Source organism: Ixodes scapularis, unplaced genomic scaffold (assembly GCF_016920785.2).
Source record: "Ixodes scapularis isolate PalLabHiFi unplaced genomic scaffold, ASM1692078v2 PGA_scaffold12__126_contigs__length_90152505, whole genome shotgun sequence".
Lineage (NCBI taxonomy): Eukaryota > Metazoa > Arthropoda > Arachnida > Ixodida > Ixodidae > Ixodes > Ixodes scapularis.
This window is the reverse complement of record NW_024609838.1, coordinates 20,950,069-20,974,879: the sequence shown is the minus strand read 5'-3', so window position 1 is coordinate 20,974,879 and position 24,811 is coordinate 20,950,069. Positions and strand designations below refer to the sequence as shown.

General features: G+C 46.9%; 1 protein-coding gene across 2 annotated transcripts in view; it reads right to left on the bottom strand.

The window, feature by feature from the left end:
• Nucleotides 1–1,564: 1,564 nt before the first annotated feature.
• LOC8043546 (serine/threonine-protein kinase NIM1) overlaps nucleotides 1,565–24,811 on the bottom strand; it is a 61,474-nt gene continuing 38,227 nt past the window's right edge. For both annotated transcript variants that reach the window (XM_040503059.1, XM_029985561.3), the window contains 3 exons: nucleotides 8,735–9,087; nucleotides 7,087–7,355; nucleotides 1,565–3,390 (listed from right to left, as the gene is read on the bottom strand). In XM_040503059.1, the coding sequence (XP_040358993.1) occupies nucleotides 2,614–3,390; nucleotides 7,087–7,355; nucleotides 8,735–9,086 (1,398 nt within the window). In that variant the 5' untranslated portion in view covers nucleotide 9,087 and the 3' untranslated portion in view covers nucleotides 1,565–2,613. The remainder of the gene's footprint in view (nucleotides 3,391–7,086; nucleotides 7,356–8,734; nucleotides 9,088–24,811) is intronic.

The following is a 24,811-nucleotide window of genomic DNA, read 5'->3' as shown; positions in this document are numbered from 1 at the left end:
ATCTTTCGAACCTTTCGAACCGCTTGATTCGATCATCGAAACTTCAATTCGAAAAAAGTTCGCGGCATCCCTACCAAAAACCCGATTTTTCGACATGCAAGATGGCCGTCCGGTGGCTTTACTCGCGGGAGCGGGAAGCGCGATTTAGCAATTGTCATAGACAGGCACGAATCCAGGATTTTGTTTCCGGGGGAGGGGGGAGGGGGGGGGGGCGCCCATGACAGAATGCTGTATGAGAGAAAGGGGGACAGGAGGTTCCAGCAAAATAAAAAATTTCGGGGGGGGGGCATGCCCCCCCCCCTTTCCGGTTACGTGCCTGGTCATAGAGATCAGTGGTTTGTAGCTCCAAATCCAGGGCGCAGCCGTGAAAGCAGGTAGAGAGTAACATGGGAACGTGCTGAAAATAGCCAACATCGCCATCATTCCCCGGAGGGGGGGGGGGGGGGGGGGGGAATAAGTGTGTGCTCCCCGGGAATAAGTTCTGCGGACGCCCATGAATCTGCGATGTTCAAAAATATACATAGTGATTAAGAATCGCTATTTCCTAGCTACAATGATTTAAATCAAATTAATCGAACTTACTTTTAAAAAATAAAAAAAATGTTTTTTTTCTAGAAGTAATAAGACACTACTGCGCGAATCTGTTAGTGGGAACATGACTTCTGCACTCTTTTCACATTTTGCTTTGAAAGAATACTGGCGGCACTGTACTTGCAGACACCACAATTTACCACTTGCTATAATAACATGAAAAGGGTTGTGGGCTGTACAACAAACTAAAGTTTTGGGGTGTCGTATATGTGACAAGGGGTGTAACGTCTACACCCCCCTTTTTTTAGAGTGTTATGTTTTTATTTGCCATGTCCAAAGCGACTGGAAGTCTATTAAAAATCAAGATAATGCTTGTTTTTGTAAACATAAAAAAGGTTTACTGTATGTTCTCATTTGCCATGTCCAAAGCGACCCGTAGTCTATTGGAAGGCAAGAGAATGCTTGTTTGTAAACATGAAAAGGGCCTACTGTAGGTTCTCACTTGACATGTCCAAAGCGACCGGAGGTCTATTGGAAGGCAAGAGAATGCTTGTGTTTGTAAACATGAAAAGTGTCTGCTGTGTGTCCTCATTTGCCATGTCCAAAGTGACCTGTGGTCTATTGGAAGGCAAAATAAGGCTTGTGTTTGTAAACATGAAAAGGGCTTACTGTAGGTTCTCACTTGCCATGTCCAAAATGACCTGTAGTCTATTGGAACGCAAGAGAATGCTTGTTTGTAAACATGAAGAGGGCCTACTGTAGGTTCTCGCTTGCCATGCCCAAAGTGACCTGTAGTCTATTGGAAGGCAATAGAATGCTTGTGTTTGTAAACATGAAAAGTTTCTACTGTGTGTTCTCATTTGCCATGCCCAAAGCGACCGGAAGTCTATTGGAAGGCAAGAGAATGCTTGTGGTTGTAAACATGAAAAGGGGTCTACTCTATGTTCCCATTTGCCATGTCTTACTGGAAAGTTTCACTGTGTATTGCTGTTGCACAGATTATGTAGTTATGGTAGTGTAAGAACAAGGAGGCCACAGTTTGACACCTTTATTACTGGTTCATTTTTTTTTTTTTTTTTCATATGTGCCTCGAGGAGGGGTTTTGGTGCAGGAGTACAAAACGGGGAGTAAGAAATGCTCGTTGGACGCCGATCGCAGCTGCGGCAAGGTTAGGAAGCACCCGGCTGCTCGAGAGACTCGGATGCAGAAATGCCAAGCGTGGTGACTAGAAATTGCATTGAAGTTTTGAATTGGCTGAAAACAGTGACATGTAGAAAAATTCGTTGTCGTCTTTGAGATTTCTGTTGGGGGAGAATGGTGTGTTTGTCCATGGGAATGGCATGTGCAGCGTTTATGTTTGCTTATTTTTGGCACTAGTAAATTACCACCGAGTGCCACTGCGCTGCGATTATGGTGTCATGTGAAAGTTTTATAACAAGGTGCTTTCGAATAAGTTTTGTGTAGCGCTAAACTAACTTTTGGATTTTTATTGTTGCACTCCCTGATCTAACAAGTCTTGTTGCACAAGCGGTCGTTGCTTATTCGCGGAAATAGTGTGGCACTTGCTTAATAGGTGTACCTAGACATTAGAAAGTCATGTATTTTGATTTGCGAATATTATGAGAAAGTGACATGTTCTGATTTTTTGAAAACTTCCGTCTGTGAAGGTCTTCAAGGAAAAGTTTCGATTGGACAGGAAACAAACAGAATGCCGTTATCTTCAACTTCGTTGGCCGGCTGTTTTCTTCAATATGTGCCTGAAAACTTGTGTTTGTGTTTCAGATTTTTCTCACAGATAGCACTGGCATTCTTCAGTGATTTAACAATGATCAAGGCTAGCCACCAAAAGCACAAAGAAAAAACGAACTGTTCAGAAGCACAAAACAACACGATACACCACCTAAAATCACGCCACATGCACAGCTCAGCTGCTCAAGGGCCGCATGCCAGACGACGATCGTAAGTTGTAGTCCCATCAATTATTTCTAACTTAGCAGTCATTTGCATTGTTTCGCTAGAACAACTCTGTCTATTATCACAGTCTGACGCAGTCAACGAAGACACAACACGAAGTAACGGCCATCACAGGAGCACGCAAGTCCTGGACTTCCGTTTCTTGGCCGAGAAGAGCCGCTCGGCCTTGTTCGAAATCCGATCCGCCTTGCCTCCCGGCGACGGAGTTCCAGTCGCCGTTCCCGCCGATTCGCTGTCGAGGTCCTGCGGCGAAGGCGCCGTCTGGATTTTGTGCAGAACGATGCGATACGCGCCGGTGATGCTGCTTCGAGCACCCTTGTCGATGCAGTCCTTCATCATGTCTTCGGAGATCCCCAGTTCCTCGAGGTGCGCCCTTGCCTCTTTCTCCTCCTCTGAGACGTGCATGGCCGGGTCCATGGTTGGGTACATGTTATACTTGGGATACCCTTCCGGGAATCGCTGACCCCCCAGCCACTCGGAGCTCCTAATCTGCTCCAGGGTTAGCCTGTCCTGAGGCGTCACTTGAAGGATGCCCGCTATGAGGGCCTTGCAGGGTTCGGAGAGGTACGTCGGGACCGTGTATTGCCCTTCGAGGATCAGTTTCTTGAGGGCGGCGACCGTCTGAGCCTTGAAGGGCATGGCGGAAGTGACGATGAAATAGAGTAGGATGCCTAGGGCCCAGATGTCAACGCAGGGTCCCACATAGCTCTCGTCCTTGAAGAGCTCCGGCGCGGCGTAGGGCGGCGAACCGCAGAATGTGTTGAGGGACTCGTCGCGGCAGCGGACCTGGGTGCTGAAGCCCAGGTCTCCGACCTTGACGACGTTGTGGCCCGCGATGAATACGTTTTCTGCCTTGAGGTCGCGGTGGATGATGTTGTGGTGGTGCTGCGGAAAAAAGTAAGGTACAATAGATCATCAAGAAACCCAGGATAGTAATGGAGGTCGTGAGAACGTCCGCATGGGAGTGTATTTTATGGTAGAAAATAGCACACGCGTCGTCACTCATTATGGGCCAAACGTCAGTGACAGTGATAGCTGCGCCATGAACGCACGTCTGCTATATGTCGCACCAAAATGTCGCCAGGAGCAGTTTAAAACAAGGCAGCGTTGTTTTAATATTGATCGACAAAGAGGTAGAAGAGAAGGAAAATTGTACAACATATATTAATTCACGCTAAAATTCTCGCGTCGACCGCGCTGGCCACGTCATCGTCTGAACTCCCAGACGATGATGCCGCGATGTTAGTGAGGGAGCGAAAAGCAGCGAGAAAAAAAACTTCCTAAAGGCACATTCACACCGGCAATGTAAGCAATCGCGCGACGCAACAAAATCGCATCGCAAAAAAAAAAAAAAAAAAAAAAAAAAAAATAGATGGTTACATTGGTTTGCGCGATGAGCGAGTCCAACGCGTCCGTAGGCGAGTCGTTTCTCGAAAACTCTCTGTCCGAACGCCGTTGATTGGCTCAGTCGCTTCGCGACTAGATCGCATCGCAATAAGTCGGGTCAGCAAGCGACTGCTCAAATCGCATCGCTTTTTGCCCGCCGGTGGGAACGCGCCTGAAGTGGGAGTATAGCGGCTGCTGCGATAAGACAGAACCAGGGTCTCGCACTCCTCGTGAGATAACTTCAAAATCTTTCCAACCAGATGCGTCAATGCCGTGGCACTATCGCCGCTCGCCGTCAACCTTTACCGTTTCGCGCAGGCGCGCGTGTGTCGAGCTTCACTGCTTCGCATCGGTGTGATAGGTGCAGCAGCTGATACGGGGGAGGGCCTGGGTTTCCACGATAGGTTCGGAAAATATGCTCAGTACTACTACAGGTCGACCTTCCTTGGCGTTGGTTGCAAGTCAATCTCTAAACAAAAACAAAAAAACAAAAAAAATGCCGACGAAAAAAACAACAACAAAAAAAAAAAACAAGCAAACAAACGCGGACCTATATTTGAATAAATATGGTATAGTAAATGTACTACAGGGTGTCTCAAATAGCGGCCAGGCTCTTTAAATTGACCGCAAAAGTCGGTTTTCTAACCTATCACGCTACGATTTTGTGCAGCGTTGCCCACAGGCGGTGCATTTTTTCTAGAAAATTTTCAGAGAGCGAGCTTACCTGAGGAAAAGGTAAAAAAACGAAAAAGGCTTAACTCTTATGGAAAAATGGCGAAGCCACCGGTCTTCGAACAATAGGGCGCTGTTTGGCACTGGAGACAGATGGCGCAAGCGGTCCCGACGCAAACTGCCGCCAACGAACGGGCGTACGGCGCCGAGAGCCGGCGTCATTAGCAGGCGATCTTTTCGACTTAAAAGCGACGCGAACTTTTTCGATGTCACTTGCTAATGCCTGATTTTATCATCCTTACTAATAAAACACAATGAATGGACAGATAATCGATTAAAAGAGTGGTTTGTGGGGTTATTTTGAGTGTCGTTTTCGGTGTACTTATGTTGTCTGCTGTGCAGTTCCTCGTTTTTACCGCGCCTACTTTTGGTTCTGGGACTGTCGCCACCTACGGAACGCGCGCCGCTTTCGAGTCGGAAAGATCGTCTGCTAATGACACCGGCTCTCAGCGTCGTATGCTCGTTCGTTGGCGGCAGTTGGCGTCGCGACCGCTTGCGCCATCTCTTGTCTCTTGTGCAAAACGGCGCCCTATTGTTTGAAGACCGGTGGCTTCGCTACGTTTCTATTGAAGTGACGCCTTTTTCTTTTTTCACTTTTTCTTCAGGCAAGTTCGCTTTTTGTATATTTTATAGAAGAAATGCACCATCTGTGGGCAACGTTGCACAAAATCGTAGCGGGATAGGTTAAGAAACCGATTTTTGCGGTCGATTGAAAGAGCCTGGCCGCTATTTGAGATACCATGTAGTTCCCGCGGACCAGTCGATCGACAGGGCACCGAAATTTGAGTCAACTCTGGCTTCAATGCCACAAACTCTTGCGAGAAATATTTCTGTGTGTGTATGTGTGTGTGTGTGGGGGGGGGGGGGGGCTTCGCAGTTTTTGATAGTAGAGACTTGAGTTTCGTAGTTTCGTAAAATTTGTTGGAAAGTATTTTTTATCAATCCACGTTTTAGACGCTATGCCAGTTTTCCAAAGAATTTTACATAAATGATATTGACAGGCTGCAAAAATTATAAGTACAAAAAAGGGTAGGGGGGGGGGGGGTGGAGAGAAGCCTTACTTCAACTGTAGTGTCTTGCTATGATTAATTTTCGCCCATTCGTGCTTTTGGAGCGCAGCTCTTAGGCGCCCATTTCCGGCTTGAGCGGCGTTGCCGTCGCCGTCGGCGTAACCGTGTGTTTAATTATGGGCCGTTTTCCATAATGACGTCACGCGTGACGTCACGTGTGACGTCACGAGAGTCACAAGGGAGGAGGAGGGAATTTATCCGCTAAATTTAGCGGAGCAAATTCTCCCGCTAAATTTAGCGGAAAAGTTTCCCACTAAATTTAGCGAAAAAATTCCCCCGCTAAATTTGGCGAAAAACGTTTCCCGCTAAATTTAGCAGAAAAAATTCCCCGCTACATTTATTGAAAAAATCCGCCGCTAAATTTTAGCGAAAACATTTTCCCGCTAAATTTAGCGGAAGAAATTCCCCGCTATATATAGCAGAAAAATAGGGAGTTTTCGTAGATGGCTTTCGCCGTCCTGCAACGGCCCTCCGCAACCCGCTGCGATCCCCGGAACTCTACAGCCAAGGCTATCGGCGCGCAGGCGCAGTAGCGGCCTCTTCGTTGCGGAGGGCTTAGCGGAGGGGGAAACGCGGTCTACGAAAACTCCCTAATGTCACGCTAAATTTAGCGGAAAAAATCTCCCGCTAAATTTAGCAGAAACTTTTCCCGCTAAATTTAGCGAAAAAAATTCCCCGCAAAATTGAGCGGAAAAATTTCCGCGCTAAATTCAGTGGAAATAATTCCCCGCTAAATTTAGCGAAAAAGAGTAGCATGGAATTTTTTTCCCCTGAATTTAGCGGGAAATGTAGCGAAAATTTCGGCATTACAGAAAGTTGTAAACGTCTTTCGATTTGAAAGCATAAAATGCTCTTTGACGGAGCCCTCCACCCCGGATTCGCAAAGTTTGTCCCTCCGTCCGTCTGCGCATTTGCCGCTAAATTTAGCGCGGAAACTGAATCGCTGCTTAGGTCACCTGACGTGTATTGATGTCGCATGACCTGACGTCACGGGAAATATACACAGTTAACTTTCCCCAGCAAAGTCGGCGAAAAAATAAATATACCACGTGATCTATACACTAGTTCTGTTTCACCGCTAAATTAAGCGGGAAAATTGACGTAACGTGACCGACGTCACGTGACCTATTACCAACTCACTTTCTCCACTAAATATAACAAAAACTTGATATCGCGTTACTTGACATCGCGGGATATATACACAAATTCAGTTTCCCCCCAAAATTTAGCAGAAGAATTTACGTCACGTCACCTCTACCCCGATGAAGCTTCCCCGCTCAATTTACCGAAGAAAGTGATGTCACGTGACCTCGTTCGAATCCCTCGCGGGCTACTTCTCCGAATGTCCAGGTTAGAACCCCAGCCAGGCCCACTGGTGTTCCAGCTCCCTTACCATGTGTTCGAGGGCAGACGCGATCTGCGCGAAGACCAGCCTGGCGTCCTCCTCCGAGTACCTGCCGTCACTGGTGACCTTCTCGAAGAGCTCCCCGCCCTGCGCGAACTCCATGGCCAGGTGCACGCGGCTCAGCGTCTCGATGACTTCGTACAGGCGGATGATGTGCGGGTGATGCAGGGACTCCATGCTGGCGATCTCTCGGGCAAGCATGCGCTGCGTTTTGGCGTCTAGCTTGCTCTTGTCGAGGATCTTGACGGCCACTTTCTCTGCGGGGTGAGGGGAGAGCGCGCAGTCGTGTTCGTGGCATCTCGAACTTTCTAACTGACGACAAAGAGCAGAGCTCATATTTATTAAACTTATCCTGTTGTGTCAGGAACGCAGTCGAAAAGGTTTCGTCACAGGCGCGACGACGCAGGCTCCCATGAAGTGATATACCCCCTCCCCCCCCCCCCTCCCCCCCCCCCTCCTGCAACCGCCAGCTAATGCACCTCCAGGCTTCCCTCCCTCCCTCGGAATATATTTTAAGTTATTTTTTCGGCTTCGATGAGCGTGACGTCACGACAGGTCCTAAGGTATTTAAACGTCATTGGTTTAGATCGTAAAATTTGATGGCTGGATGAATGAATGGATGGACGGATAGGTGTTAACGACGCACCCTTTATAACGAACGATAGCTTGCGATTACGCGTCAAAATGTCCATCGAGAAAAAAATGTCCATCGAGACAAAATGTCCAATATTGGACATTTTGATCCGATGGACATTTTGTCTCGTTGGACATTTCGACCTGGGTGGACATTTTGACCCGATGGACATTTTGTCTCGGTGGATATTTCGACCTGGGTGGACATTTTGACCCCATGGACATTTTGTCTCGTTGGACATTTCGACCTGGGTGGACATTTTGACCCGATGGACACTTTGTCTCGGTGGATATTCTGACCTGGATGGACATTTTGACTCGATGAACGTCTTGTCTCATTGGACATTTTGAAGATTTTGACGGTGGACATTTCGTCTTGTTGAGCCAGATTCTGACCGGTACTGACAGTACTGACACAGACATTTGTAGACCATTTGAACGTATGCAGATGCTCTCATATGACACACCAATGACGTACAGGGTGTTTCACGAAATGTGGACAAATTCGATATTGCCAAAACTATGCTCTTCGCAAAAAAAAAAGAAAAGAAAAACAAGTTTGTGCTGTTTTGGTCCTGGGGCCAGGGGCCCATTTTGGAAAATTATCAAAGTCCAGGATAATTAGATTGTGAATTATTTTCGCGTAATAAACTTTTTCAATACTGTGTTTAAGGGCATGGTTTCAATTAGAAATTTGGTCAACATCGTCGAAAAACGCTAAATCAACAAGTTGCAGAACGATAGAAGGCACGCGCAGCATTTTACGGCTTTCTGAAAGACCGCACAAATTCGACGGGTTTTTAAGTTTCGGTTTGCAATCGGAGCGCATCTCGGCCCCGACGGCCACGCGACCCGTGGAGAAATAGTGCAACCAGCCTCTGCTGCGTTGCGCGAGGACGCAGCGGACAACCGCATTCTGATGTTGTACGACGATCATCCGGATGTCAGCGATATCGGAACCAGTGCGCCCAGATAGGCAGTGAAAATTGCGAATAGCACTTACCTTTGACGAGGCAGTGTACTGCGACCTTGACCTGTGAGAAGTTGCCCGTGCCCAGTTCTCCCCTGAATCGGTAGAAGCCGACCCTCCGACCGAGGGCCACGTCCTTCTGCCAGCGCTCGTCCGAGCCGAGGGCGTCCAGGAGCCTCTGGTAGGGCGACCTGGCACACGTGGTCGTCGTGGTGATGGTTGAGGTGGTCGTCGTGGTTGACAGGCGTTCCCTGTTCGAGATGGCCGGGGGCGGCGTGTCGCCGGGGGAGGCCGGAGGGGCGACATCGGGGACTTGGCCGTCCGCCGCGGGCGTCGGGGACCACGACCGGGGTTCGCCGGCAGGAGAAACCCGCGCCGCTGGCATCCTGAAGGGGGACCAGAGACAGTCAGAAAGCGCCGCCATCTCCCGGTGCCACAAGTCGTATTCCCCCTGAAACGCCAAAAAAAGAATATATTTCTCACCTTCTTAAAATACCCACAAGTCCTAGAGGGAAATATATTCCGTCTTGGTATCGCGACGGCTTTTCCTCGTGTGTAAACCAAACGCAATAAAAATATTTCGAGAAGTTTGTGTGCATGTCACAATGGGCTTGCAAGACTTCTGTCGACCGGCCCGAGGTTTTTCAGCATGATGCCCTGCTTGTGAGAACTCCGGAAAGCAAAAATATAATTCACCTAGAAAAAAAAAACAATGACAAGAATAATTAGATTTTATTAGCATATACTGTTCACATTAAACAATTATTTAGTTCCATATAATAATCATATTTGTGATAAGTAATGTTACAGGAGCTTGATGCCCATTCCCCTGGTGGGAGCATTATTCCTTACGGGCATTTGGTGAACTTTAGTATTTTTCGTTTTTCTCCAAATGGTAGAGTCCTCGTCTGATGAAGAGGCCTTGGATAAGTTCTTGTATCTTCTGGGTGACATGCAACAGTTATCGGGGGATGAAAAAATGAAAGACTTTACAATCCCCTGTAACGCCAAAATAGAGCGCAGCTCTTGAGGAGGAGAAGGGGAAGGTACGGAGAGGAAACTCTGCCCCTCCTCCTTTCCTCCCATTTAGGGGAAAATTTTCCCGCTAAATATGGCAGGGAAATTTTTCCGCTAAATTTAGCGGGGAAATTTTCCACTAAATTTAGCGGGGAAATTTTTCCGCTAAAATTGACGGCAAAATTGTTCCGCTAAATTTAGTGGGGGAATTTTTCCGCTAAATTTAGCGGCGAATTTTTTCTCTAAATCTAGCGGTGAAAATTTTTCGTTAAATTTGGCGGGGAACTTTTTCCACAAAATTTGGCGGGGAAGATTTTCCGCTAAATTTTGCGGGGAAATTTTTTCCGCTAAATTTAGCGGGGAAATATTTTCCGCTAAATTCATCGGGGAAATTTTCCGCTCAATTTAGCGGGGAAAAATTTCCGCTAAATTTAGCGGGGAAATTTACCCACAATGCACCGCGCGGTTACGGCGACGGCGACGCCGCTCAAGGCGGAAACGGGCGCCTAAGAGCTGCGCTCTAAAATATGATGACATCAACGAATTCTAGTGACATGCTCAAAGGTTCTCGATAAAAAACGGATTTGAAACCTGCCCGATATGGCAGCAACTCATCTGATGACAATGTCGACTAGGTGACAACTCTAAGGGGAACTAATATGTGGCACTAACCAGAACGACAAATCTACTAATGTAGCGTAAAAAAAAAAAAAAGAGGTTTGTGTCACATGTGATGCACATTCTAGATTTTCGTTCATTAGCTTTAGCTTTTCTAATGCTTCTCCAACTCTTATAATTTTTGACACACTGTTAAAATAGTGAACAGCCTTCTGGAGCAGATCATTCTGTATGCAAGAGAAGTCAAGATATAAAGGGTTGCGAAGGCACGAAGAGAACTCGGCGTACCAGACGATGTGCGCTTTTCAGCCGAGAAACATTTTTCCGAGTTTGAAAAATAAAAAAAAAAAAACGTGCAGGTATTCCTCAACTGAGAAAGATAGTAGAGGGTGAAAATCCCATGCTCACTATGCTAGGTCCACCTTTGTGTATACAGTGGCCTGTTCTGGAAGTTGGGGCTGACTGATGACCCAGAGGGAGGGATGTTCCCACCCCTACGTTACTGGCATCAGACATGGAATCTGCCAACGTTTTTGTTGTTATTAAGCTCATATGGCTATGAAGACCGTTTTTGCCAAGTTTCATTAAGATGTCTGACTGGTAGAAACGTTATGGGCTTTTAAGGGCTAAGCTGGCTCACAAACTTGCGATTGCTTACGACCGTGACCCTTAAAAGGGGTACGGAAACCAAATTCTGGAGGCCATCTCTTTGCTTGAACACGAAAGGGGTTAAAATAGAACTTCACCAATACCAATATTCCGGAGGATAACGCGAGAAAACGTATTTTAAACTGAATAAGCGATAACCGAAAACCACCTCGTGGATGTCTGCGAAGCTTCGGTGGAATGTCGGGACGACAACATGTCTGTAAGAGCAGCGCGACAGCTGGAAGTATGGTCACTATAGATATTACTTAGGCCTGAACGTAGTACCGAGGCGCTTTGGTAAAGAAAGCAACAGCAGGGTTGGCCACCGCTCGTTTTAGTATCGGGTGGTCTTCCCGGCAACGCTTGTTTGGGGTGGTTTGGAGATTGTGTACATGCGATGTAATATTCACGCTAAGAAATGTTTAAAAGGGCCCGAATGCCCACCTTTCCTAACGACGGGATAGCCGTCTTGGTCGAGTGCAACTGATAATGAACTCGATCGCTAATAAGTCAACACAACTGTATACCATCGTTGCTAAAAGGAGAAGACCCGTACGGCTCTGCAAAGCGCCGCGCATCTAAACAAATCGCTGCGGTGTTTTTCGTGGCTTGGGGATGCGGGAGAGAGCCAACGTCCAGGAAGATACGTTTGAAGTGAAAGAGTGTCAGCAAGATCCACCTACATACCTGTTCGCACTGTGAGAGGAGCCGCACTGGCACCGCGTTCTTGTTGACCGCTTCGGGAGCGATCTTTTACAACCGGTTTTATGAATCAGTGGGCCTCTAGACAATCGCAACTCGATGCTGACGTGACGCTCGGCAGAGAAAGATTGAACTGGCATTGAGTCGTTCCCAAAAACTGCTCTAACTCTACATGTGTTTGCGTGCCATCATGTCGAAATAAAATGGACATCTAAACTACGCGTACGTACCCATGTTGCGAAGGCAACCCATATGGCGCTTATTTGAGCTTTATAACACAAAAAAAAGGAGATCGAATCGAGGAGAGTGTTCCTTTTCGACGAGTGCGTTCATCACCGCAGCATCTGAAAACAAGCTAGGTACGACCGAGGGGAAAGACTGGCCTTCTTACGGAAAAATAGAGGTCAGGGTTCAAACTATTCACACGAGAAGGGTCCACAAAGGTCGCGTGGGCGTATTCCATTCATCAAGCCAGCGGATATCGTTGCCGTTGCAGATTTTCAGGTATCTGTGGTTCTAGCGTTTGCCTCCGCCGCGGCGCTCAGTTTCAAATACTTTTTTTTTTTTTTTTTCTTTAGTTGGCACGCTCGGAGAGCTCTAATGCACGTTGGTCGTCGCGACGACGTAAGCAAGCGATGTTGCCGGCGATGTAGATTTGATCATAAAAGGTGCTTAAAGCTTTGTAGCTGTCGTAGGCGTGGTCGTAGGATTTCATTGTAGCGTACGAAAAACTTGCGATAATTTCGCTTCCTGAATATGGATATCTTCTTGGGTTTTGCTGTAAGATCGTTTCGTGAATAAGCTCTGTTACCTGGTGGCGGACGACGAGGACAAGGCAGACGGGTCGTACAAATACGACTCTAAGCCGAAGATCTTCGTGCCATCATGGCCACCGGTGATTAGCGGAGCGGCAGCGTCTTCGTTCTTATTAATGTCATCATACCCATTGCTCTCGTCGCGTTGGTCGGCAATCATACACTCGAGGCAGCTCCGCCGCTCCGCCGACTCCGCGATATGCTACAGCCCTCGGGTACTTCGACTAATCGAGATTGTAAATTGTAACACGTTGGCGCCTCCAAGTGGCGAGACTCATAGCTACGGTACACTTAGCCCTCCGAGGTATGATGACGTCAAGACTGCGCCGGATCCGCCGGATCTCCCGAGATGCATCGCGCTCTTCGACGGCTGATGATTTTGGTCATGATGCAGAATACCCGAGACTGTGGTAAAATCTGGGAAACTTGGTCGAAGCAAAAAGACAGGGGAAATAGTTTTGAGACGTTCTTTTCCCCTGCCTTTTCCAAGTTTTCCGGCTTTTCTACATACTGTCTCGGGTATTCTGCATCATGATCAACTTCCATCAGCTCGCCTGCGCACTCACTGTTTTTTTTTTTCATTGCTGACTTTGAAGCGCTCGCCAAAATCCAGGCATTTAGAACGAAAAATATAGCCATCCGCTTAAAATATGGCTATGCGATTATCAATGACAGGTTTATCTGATCCTATTTGACTTCTCTCTAGATGTTTTCTGTATATTTTAAGTTTCGATTTAGTATCCTTTTAAAACCTTTTTAAAATCTCTTACGACGACGGAACACACTGGCGCCATCTATCGTGTAGCCGTGCAACACTTGCAGTTTCCCTTTTTTTGACCATTTTTTGAGGGTTTGAAAAACGTTTGAAAATGTTATTAGCGACCATTTCTTTTTAGATAGTACGTAAATTGGATCTCGAAAATAGCGTGAAGTATTCGCTCTAGTGAGATGCAGTTCTAGGGTCACCTCATAGATGGCGCCAGCGTGCGTTTTCTCGTCGTAAGAGATCGCAAGGACTCGTTCCTAAGCAAACGCACTTGTGTGAATGGCCCTTTGTACCTTGAAAAGACTCTCCTGGAAGTCTGAGAGTGGTCACCAGATAAACTACACTTAGAGGGTATCGGTACTCCGTTCTGCAATTTTCTCGTCGGCGACGCCATTTTTGTGCTTAGTGCAGAAAGAAAAATCCGTCTACCCGAATTTTGAATGCGGTGTCATGAAGATCGGAAGATATTTCTTCTGCTTCGTCGCAGACTGCTTTAACATTTCTGGGAAGGGGGGGGGGGGGGGGGGGGGGGGGGGGGGGGAGAGGCGAGGCGTCAAAGATCTTTCTGCTTGGCTGCCCCCACCTTTGAGGTGAGTCTCCACTTCAAAAACAAAACGAGTGGACAATCCAAACTAGCAAGAACCTGAAGAGGTGTCTCCAGCTAACTTCAGAGAGTGGCAGCAGACGTCCTGTCAAGCGAGTATCTTTTTTGGGGCTGAAGAAGCTCCGAAGAAGCTAAAGTGTTTCAACAACACATCGTCTGCCACCTATCTAGACACTGAATAAGCTATGCTTCAAAGTAGCTAGAGTTAAAACTTGGGCTATTTAATATGACATTTTTTGAGAATTAAAACAACGCAAAGGACGAGGGACCAGATCCAGAGAGACACAGACACAGCAGAGAAAGTCTCAGGTTGGAAAGTCTCAGCGCTGCGTCTGTGTCTTTCTTCATTTGGTCCCCCGTCTTTTGCTCTGTTTAAATTCTCGAAAATGTCATACCCACTAGCCCAAGTTTCAACTTCAGTTACTTTGAAGCATAGCTTATTGGGTGGCTATATAGGAGGCAGACGATGCGTTGTTGAGATACTTCAGCTCCTTCGGAGCTTCTTCAGCCCCGAAGAGGCTACTTGCTTGACAGGACGTCTGCCGCCACTCTCTGAAGCTATACCTGGAGCTATCTCTTCAAGTTCTTGCCAGTTTCTGCTGTCCACGCGTTTTGTTTTGAAATGGATTCTCAAGGAAGAGTGACAGCTGACGTATTGTCAAGACACAGCTTCCTCTGAGCTTTTTCAGAGCTGCTGCAGGGGTTTCTTGGTCTCAAAGAAGTTGGGTCTCTTGGCTAAAGTGTCATGGGCCACCCTCAAGCTTCTATAAAGTTTTTTTTTTTTTCGTGGTCTTTCTGCGAGTTTTGACCACTACTGTGTGTCGTTTGGAATGAACGTTTATAATTTATAAACAAGCGCTTTTTTCCACAAAGAGCAGTTATTATACTGCATGTGTACAGGAATTTGTTTCTTGAAGAGCGAAGTTTGTGCGCGTAACTTGGTGCGGGGGCCGGAAGCATGCGTATAAGGACCATAAAACGATTTTGCGAACTTTTCCCAACTTCTGCAGAGAGTATTCGTTTATATTATGAATTATACTACTTATATGACGTCCATAGTTTTACTTTTTACCGTTGCATACGCACAGTAAAAGAAATGCTATCACATTTATTATCGCATTTAAAAAGAATTCCACGTGTGACTGTGACTTTCAATTGCCTGGAAAAACAAATGACACCATGGCCACCTTGATCACTGTCACCAGCTGAGGAATAGCATCTGTGCCGTACTAATGATGGCCTTCTAGTGACTCATGAAGAGAGAGGTTGAAGATGCTCCTAAGCGGATGATGCGAAGCCTAGACATTCGGGGAGTTAGCACAATGCGACGCAGGAATCGAACACAAGAGCTTCGTCAGCCTTCACCTATAACTGAGATTCAGTCAATATGTGGGCGGCACGCAATCGTCTCTGAAGCCCTTCGGTGTATGGAATTTTATCGAGGCGTCTATGTGGGTTCGAACTTCGTTCTGTCGAGTTGTCACAATCGAAACCGAAAGTGATCGAGAAAACTGGACAGTGAACACTTCCTCAGCACCCGCCTACTTGCGAAAATGGCAGTGCCCGATACGATACAGATTTATTACCGCCATTTGTATGGCAAAGATCAAACTTCTATGAGCCACCTGATGGCACTGAACTTCGGAAAGCGTATGTCATTTTATGGTTTGTCGAATGCATGAAACAAAAATAGAGGTGACCTTGCTTGAAATACCCTTGTGCCGAGTTTGCTTCCAAATGCCGCTGGTTTGTTTACGTTTGTGCTACGTGTAGAGAATACAGTAGCTTTCATAGCGCTGCAGCCACTGCTGCGAGAGCACGCGGTTTCGTCTTGCGTCTCAATCTCTTGCACTCGCGCAAGAAGCTTGAACAGAGTTGGAGCACTGCAGAAGCTACGCAAGCCTTGACAACGCAGCACAAAATAGTTAGCACCATGGATTTCTTCTTTTTTTTTTTAACATGCGACGAGATTGCAAGTATCACAGAAGGTCGTTGATGTTGTTTCGGGCTTGTATGACTGCTTTTATTTTCAAGCTGCGCAAGGCCTTCGGTCTGGTCGGCGTCAGTATTGTTATTTCCGTTTTTTTTTCTTCTTTTGTTTTGTTTATTTCTCGCTTTCTCATTGCAGGCCGTTTTGGTTCCATGAGTTTCCAGTGGCTGAGACCGCGGTCTGGCAACCCGTTCACGCGCATCGACGAATCAGGGCACCGGAACGGGCACCTTGGTGTTTTTTGAACGGCGGTGAATGACGCGAAGCACAGTCGCGCAAAACGGCAAAAAAAGTCAGCGAAGCAGTAAAGCTGGTAAACGGCGTGTAAAATATCGACGGCGTGACTCGGTCACGCTTGCTTCGTCACCAGAGCGTTGGAAATCGACTTTCGCATAAACTGTATTTTTATTACTGTTTTAGGCCATTTTTTTTTTCGTTTTGTCGGAAAAGGTCGCGTAGTTTAGAGTACGTGCGCAACCCCGTGTGTGTTCTCAACTCTACGTGACTGTAGGGCGCCTCGACGCAGCTCCGGGTGACTCGAGGCCATCTAGCGGCCAATGCGTGAAATGGGAAGAACGTACGGATTCAACTCTTAGTAGAACGGGCAGCGCAAACTGGCACCCTCCTGGCGGGCAAAGCGTGAAACACAAGAATCGGGACACCACTGAAATTTGAGTCTGGTATTTTCAACGGTGCGCGTTCATTCACCGACAAAAAATAAAGACCCCGCCAGGAGCGTTCTTCGGACAGTCTCTGTTCACGCTTGCGCGGGCATTCGCGTTGACTGCTTGTGGCGCGATAACACACTGGCGTTATCTATCGGGTGCGTATAGCCCTGACCCACTTCCGTTCTGCGTATAAATTTCGTTCGCATCATTCTTTCGTCATGCGCTTGAAATCATACCCGACCATTCTTTCATGGATGGTGCGTAGATTCGGTCTCGCAAATACTGTAAAAAACTTGGGCGGAATTCATGACTGAAAGCGCTCAAGTGCTATTTGCACACCGGCGCCACCTTGTTTCGACTCCGCAAGAAGTCTTTGTTGATTACCATTTAAGGAGTTATAGCCCAGTCTGTCACCCTCAAACGAGAATGACCGAACCAGCCTCTACAATCGTATTGTCTGTGTTTCTATTATACGCATCAACACGCTGTCTGTGCATAGGTCCGCGTTTGCGTAGTGTCGACAGCAGTGCCACCGCTGTGTCCTGACGTCAGAATTGAGCAGACGAAGGTGGCGCCTCCATCTCTGTCTGATGGGCTGTGGAACGCCTTCCGAGCGTGCGCTGTTGCTCTGCTGTGCGGCATATCGCACGCTCCGCATGCGTCCGCAACTCAGTGACTCGGCATTTTTCGACCGGGTGATAAGCGATGCAGAGGTCTACTCGGAATTTTTCGACTGGGTGATAAGCGATGCGGAGGTCTATAAATATATACTGAAAATAAACCCAGTACCCGTTCGAAGACAAAAAGGTATATGCGGTCGCTTCGCACTGGCCAAATTGGCCACTGCGTAAATAGATGTCATATTACTTTAAAGTGGGACCAGTGTTAACACCATCTGGAATGATCAAAGCCTGTGGACAGCCTCCTCTAGCTCCACGTAACGTCATCATGATGCAGCCCTCGTGACCAATCCGTGTCTGCGCTCGATTTCACTGTGATGACGTCGAAACGCTAGATCACCTGCTTTTATTATTCTAGGTGGGGTTGCCTTGGTCGTGTGACTCACCCCCTTTCTATTTTTAGACGGTAAATAAACTTTGGTCGAATAAGCTGAGACAGCTAGGGTGTGGTAATGGGATTAAACCGAGACGGCTAGAGGAGTATTAAAGGGAAGCTGGGGCCACCTCAAAAGTGATAAAGGGGATAAGCGGAGAGCATAAGAATGCAAAGGGAATCAACCAACACTGCGATAAAGGAAAGAAATGAGAGGAAAGTGGATCAATGTATTGGCGACTCCAGAGAAATCGACTCCGCGTAGTGGCAACACCGAGAAGCTCAAGAGAGGAGGCCGTTTCGACTCTGTCGTCTGCTATCGCTGCTTGGTTCTCGTAGGCAGCATAAAAACAAACACCGTTTCCAGTAATTTTTCTTTTATGCATCCGCCATGTCATTTCTACGCACTGACTATACTGCGTTTTACCTTACGATGTACCGCGATGGATGCTACGGGCTACACGAGCCAATCCATAGTTCGTAGCTGGTCTCGTGACTTCGCGCTCCCTGCGTCGCTCCGCCCAACTGGAAAGGCACGTGACGCCCTTCGAGCTATGAATTGGCTCTGGTCGCTCATAGCGTCCTTTGCGGTTCATCGTAAGCTGAAACAAAGTATAGAAGAAAGTTTTTACCGTCGAAAGATTGCTTTGCTTTCGTGTATAACACCTATTTTACGCTGCAGTGCAAGAAATTCGCGGTGGTACGCGTGCTGAACCACGAAAACGACCTCCTTTCAACTGGAGTTGCAATAAACGAGAGAAGTGAAAAGGACGAGAGAAATAAAACAAAACGTTGAAGTGTGGGGACTTGAGGAATTAAAGAGGGCATAAGCTGAGAGGATTAAAGGAGTGTGAAGGGAGTGCGTTTAGACCATTAGAGGAGTGGTAAAGGGAGTAAACTGTATTGGCTGGATGGAGTGTAGAGGGATTAAACTGCGACGATTGGAGGAGTGATAAGGCGAGTAGGCTGAGACCAGTAGAGACATAAAGGGAGTAAACTGAGATCAATAGAGGAATGTGAAGGGAGCTTAGAGGGCTAGGATAAAGGATAAGTGGAAAGCAGGGGTACGTAAAGTAAATACCCGTTCACCAGCAGTAGAGTGGTACAGAGAGTAAACGGAGAGGACTCGATAAATCTGAAGGGTTATAACTTAGTTTACTATATGGATGTAAAGGGAATACTTAAAGCGAGACGGGATTGATGAAGCGAATAAACTGCTGGCATAAGAAGTGGGATGAACCGAATAAACTAGGTGAACTAGAAAATAAATCATGACAATTGATTCGTGCCTCTCTAGGCCGACTTGTTCGCCATTTGCCCTAAAGACCGAACACCATTCCAGAGTGCCTAACTCCCTCCCCCCCCCCCTCTCCTTTTTCTGTCATTCGAAAAATAAACTTAATTGTATTGTATTGACCGTGAAGGGAGCGAATTCGAAGAACTGGTTCCCCTAGTCGGCTGGAAAGTCTTCGAGCGTGCTATTATGCAAATCGCTCCCAAGACGAAAGGCAAAGAGCATCGTCTGCGTCGGCAGGCGGTGGAACTACTCAATCTTCGGCCGTTTCGCAAAATTTCGGTGAATCGCTGACAGCTTGGCGTGCGCCCCGGTGCTTGACGACACAAGACACAAGGTGCCCTCCATCTTTTTTTTTTTAGGAGCCATAGTCATTACTTGACGGAGCTCAAAGCAGACGGGCTCCTTACTGGAACCTTGCGTTTTTCGTGACTTTATATTTAGTCGGTGTATTCTTTGCGGCTAAAGACAAAAGTAAAAATACAAAACAAAAAAAAGGAAGCAAACATTGTAAGGTACGTATGTCCGGTGCAGGAAGGACGTGATTCTCTTTTTCGTCTGAGCACCGATCATTGTCGTCAGGCAGAGTTGTATGAAATGGCAGGCTGGGTAAACAGACCGATAAGGAAATAGATGAAACGGGGAAGAAAAAAAAATGAATTAAAAGGGGAAAAAGGAAAAGGGTGGCGTTCCCTAAAGAACCGTTTTTCGTTCTAGTTGTATTTCTTAAGGATGGTATTTGATGTCCATGTCGACGTTTAAGTTAACAACAAGGATACGACTATGCTCGGGTTTTTTTTTTTCGTCAAAGTATTGAAGGAAAAACTTGAATTGGGTCCTAAAGTTACTAATGGAAATGTAATTGTTGGCTTTCTTTACGAAACGTAACAAAAAAGAAGAACAACAACAACAACGTTTTGGGCCGTTTAGAGATAAGGAAAACGGAAAAATAATTTCGACTATATCATCCCTTGTTTCATCCAATGACATTCAGGAATAGCAAGCTTCTACAGCAGCTGCCGCTCTGAACGACTCGCCCGTCATTGGGTTGTCCTTACTCGTTTACTCATCGTCATTATCGACCGCTGCATTCCACTCAACGCAAAGCTGACAGGGCGGTGGGCGCAATACGTGCTCACCAGACCAGTCAATCGCCTCCCTTTCATCGCTTGACCCCGCTCTTTGCGCGCGAGCACAATTACCCGGGCCAAGACCGACGGTTGGCTGGTTCTACGTGCACGTAGCTTCTCCCGCCTATAGATCCACTAAATTATACTCTGTTTCACATTTAGTGTGCAACGCCGTGAACGCTTTTGGTGCGAGCATAGGGCTTGATCTCGTTGATCATTTGCACGCGTTCTCGCGCAAACAAAACCATAGATGAAGCCACGGGCTCGCCTCAGTAGCTCTGACAGCGTTGCACGTTAAGTATGAAACGGAGTATAGGTACGCTTAAAGTATGAATACGCCGTTCCAGGTTGCCTTGTGGAAGCCGCCATTTTTGTGGCCTAGTGCAGAACGCAAGGAACTGGCGATAGCTTCGGTTCAAAAAAATGCAACTATACTTGAGCTTTACGCGCCGTTCACACACCTGCAACCGAGTAGGACCGAGAGAGACAAGACCGGTTCTTAAGCCTCTTGCGACGGTGGAGGACCGGATACACTGCTGCGGAGCGGGTCTTACGCCATCGCAAGAGGCTTAACAACCGGTCTTGTGTCTCTCGATCCTACTCGGTTGCAAGTGTGTGAACGGCGCTTTAAAAAAACGGTGTTGTTTCTATCGGTCCTTCTTGGTTGCAAGTGTGTGAACGGCACTTCACGTACGGTGTCAGGAAGCTCAGGCCGGGTTAAATTTTTTTACAAAATCGGTTAGGGTTTTGCAAATGTTTTTTTTTTTTTTTTTTTTTTTACAGAGAAAAATCAGTTAATGTTTGTTTTTCGTTGCAAACTGTTTAAACATTTCTGGAGAACGGTAAAGCGTTTCCTCCTTCGGTTTCAGACAAAGCTTCAGATGAGTGAGAATAATGATTTTAAGCAACAAGGAGACGAAAGTTGCGTTGCTCCGAAGCATAGCCTATCTATACCCTGGTTACAGGGGCACCCTTAACCGCAGTCAAGTCACCTGCTGTTACGCGTAACCAGAGTTATTACACTATGCTCAGCTTTCCTTCAGAAGGAAGAATGCGCCTGCACAGCTTTGATGGGCGCTCAAGGCTTGGGCTGCATAGCCACGAAAAATTGTCTAAAAGTATACGTGGTAACTGTGACTTAGCGTAACTACAGTTAAAAGTGCTCGTGTAACCAGCGTACCCTATAGTGGCTCTACCACCGCTCCGTCAGCTTAGCGGTGAACATAGTACAGTAGCCACGCTCTTGCCTCCTATCCTCGACACCATGCATTCAGATATATGGAGGTTGCGCAATGAACTTCGTGAGTCCTTAGCATGAACACATTTCGAAGCTTATGGCGTTCCTATAGGTGTTTCAAACATGTAGGGCCGTAAAAGGTGCTGGCGAAGAGTTATTGTTTTAGTATTGAATATAACTATTTATGTTTAAGCAGGTAGCAGCATTACTGTCTTCTGTTAGCTTTCACGGGCCTCTACGTCCCAGTGGGCACTCCTCTTTGTGTAATCCTGGCTCTCAGGAAAAAGTGTGTTTGATCACTCGCATGGAAACGTCTTTCGATGCCATTTCGCCAGATACGTCTTTAGCTGTTCTTACAAATTGTGCGCATTTTAAACGTGAACTTGAAACTTTTATTTACAGATCACAATTATACCCGATTTATCTATGTGCTGCGCATCTTATGTAATCACGAACGTGCCTCATGTCAAGACTTCGGCCGTTTTGAGACACGAAATTATGAAGTGTTCTATTATTATTATTATTAATAGATTTCTGGACTTCGTCGCTTTTGATTCCCCCAGGATAAAAATGCCTGGACGGCGCCTGTCTCGTAGCAGAAAGGATGTTATGATTGCCCAAACCCGAAATGCGAAAAAGGAAACTGGCGTCGCAAAAAAAAAAAAAAAAATAATTAGATAATTTTCGAATATTTAACCTCGAGCCCATGTTATCAAAATCGAGGAGAAAAAAAAAAAGCTTCACGGGTAGAAAAAATTTATCTACCGCTTTAACTTGTGCTGACCTGGGACACAGTTCCCAGGCAACTGGCAGCGAGGCTTCTTAATCGTTTCGGGACAAACCATCTTATCTCGTTTCATCTTCTTATCAGTACAGGTACGTTTTCTAAGTATTTGGGTCACGTGTACACTCCCCAGAATTTTGGGCATCACACGCCCGTCTCCCTTTTTTTTTTTTTTTTTTTTTTACATAAGCCCCGTTAAACTCTGATTTTTCGTCTGACACCAATGTTGACCTCGGAAAACAGCGAATCTGTGGGATAATAAACCCAGAAAAAACATCCCCGAATTCGAGGGAGCCTTTTAGGTGCAGGTATATGCCGTATGTACTTAACAATGCAAAGTGGCTGGAGGTATTTTGTCTGCTTAAAAGGGCAGTTTAATGTGGGATACAAGGAACTGACCATGTCCCTGGTACTGACTACTGAGACTACCAGATGACCGACTGGTAATCTCGGAGGCTAGCGTACTGTCGCTAGATGGCGCAACGTGACGCCCGTATCAGCTGCCGCTACCAAAGGCCTCTATTCGCTGATGTTAGCAGACGCCGGTGACCAAAACCTCCAAAACTCCCAACCAGTGAAACGTCTTTTCTCCTTAGTGGTCACCTGTTTCCGCTAAAAATGTAGCGATTTCGTTTTATTTCAGGCTAAATTAAAATTTCTCTAATTGTTCGATCAACAACCGAAAAGTCAAGAAAGCAGACGAGTATCGAGACGCTAGTTGCAGTGGCTGTCGTCTGTTGCTGTCGCTTGAATTAAAAGAATGCAGACAACTTCCATGACTTTAAAAACATGAGCGAAAGAGCTGGCCAGTTTGCAATGACCTGCACCGCGTACTATGCACTATGGATTGTCCGAAAATACTTCCGGAAGAGCAGCAGTGTGGTGGGTCTCGGCTGGCCATGCCTGCTGGGTCACTCGAAACTTCTGGAACTTCGAGTTTAGACTTCTGTCAGAGTTTGCTTTGCGACGTCCACGGGTCCTTGGGTAAGTTCAAGCTATGTATACATTTTTTCTTAACGGCTGGAATGCATGGTTTTGTTGCGTGGTCAATCGCTGTGAACCCGACCCGTCCGGCCGGCTGAGTCGAATTGGCGTTTTATGTGACATGTGGAGGTGACGGAGATGGCGTCAGAGGTCTGCTACGAACAGAGAGGCATGATCAAAGAAAGGGAGGGACTGAAACCTTAAAGATTGTTCACAGTCTAATGGTGGGCACCTTCTCCGCAAGATAAATGCATGTCGCAAAGTCTTTTTTTTTAATTGCCAAAACATTTATTGGAGATTCCTTCGAAACCGGGTGCATTAACACTAGCGCATTGTATTTAGCAGGTAAGAGCAGACTGTACTACGCGCTCAGCAGCAAGCCCACTACAGTGTCATCTGATGTGACGTCGGTGCAAGCCATGCGTACATATATATATATATATACATATATAATGAATATCTAGAATGAGTGTCTAAAGCACCTATAGTGAAATGCGAGATAAATGTTTCATTGTCGGGATATAGATGCCTTGCACCTACGACACATGATGACGTCAAACACCAGTATCCACCATGCTGGTGGTTGACTCTGGGGACCTTCGCAGCAGCGGTAAACTGCGCCGCGCTCGGCTGTAGCAATTACTACGTATCCCGATGGTCGTCCGATCATTTTGTCAGTTTGCCCCGCGAGACAGAGTAGCCGTCAAGTTAGAGAAAGTACGAGCGGCAGGAAATGGATGCGGCCGCGGATTACCGAGTTTGCGGGACGCATTTCATAGCGGCGAGCGACGGCACTTTTCTACCGTCGGTTACGTTCGCGCACGCCTTTGCACCGGCTTTTGCCCGTTCGTGGTATAGATGGCCTTTGCGTTTCGTTACATAACGCCGTTTCCACGCTTCGAGCGCACCTTCGGTGCTTCCGCGGCCGAGTTCGGGCGAGTGTTGAGAAGCGAGCCCGGCCAGACGGCGATCGGTCGGCGACGGCCCCGTGTGCAAGGTCGCCGAGACGCCGCCTTCGGGGCATCGGTTTGTGCCGTCCGCGAGACGGTAACCCTTGCAAGGAGCGAAAGTATATAGGCGAGCCGGTGAGGAAACATCATAATATAAACCCTGAGACAAGGAGAGTTTTCTCGTCCGTTATTTGATTAATCCTTGACTCAGGGTTTTGATTATGACGGTAACCTTGCGTTGTTTATCAGTATTTCGCAACATCGTAACAATGTTTCTACAAGCGAATCCTAGAGCCGCTTGTCATATTTTATTGAGCTTTTTTTTTCTTTGGCGACAGAACAACCCGTCAAAGCTTCATCGGCGGCATATCGAAGCTTTCTGCTCGTAGCGCAATCGCACCAATGCCGAAAAAAAAAAAAAACACGCACGTACTGGCTAAACGTCATCATCGTAAGCTCGGCACGTGTTTCCAAGCTCAAATATTGTGCATGTCAGCGCGTGTCCGAGCAGTTAGCGGCATCCTATCGCATTGGTAAGCGCATCCGCGCGGTGTGAAGTCAACCACCAGGGCGGTGCGGGGCCTCATCCTTCCCTACCGTGACGTCACTTGCAAGGCATGTATATATAATTTGCTGCAGACACATAATGGCAGAACTATCTTCGGGCACGCACATCAGGCATTTTCGGAGAGGACGTTTATGACGGCCTGGAGCTGAGCCGGTTGGTTTGACATGCTTACTTGAATACCAGCTGAACGTTGAGGAAAAGCGATGGAGAGGAAAAAACCAACAGTGTGGTTCTTTGTTTTCTCCTCTCCATCGCTTTTCCTCAACGTTCAGCTGGTATTCA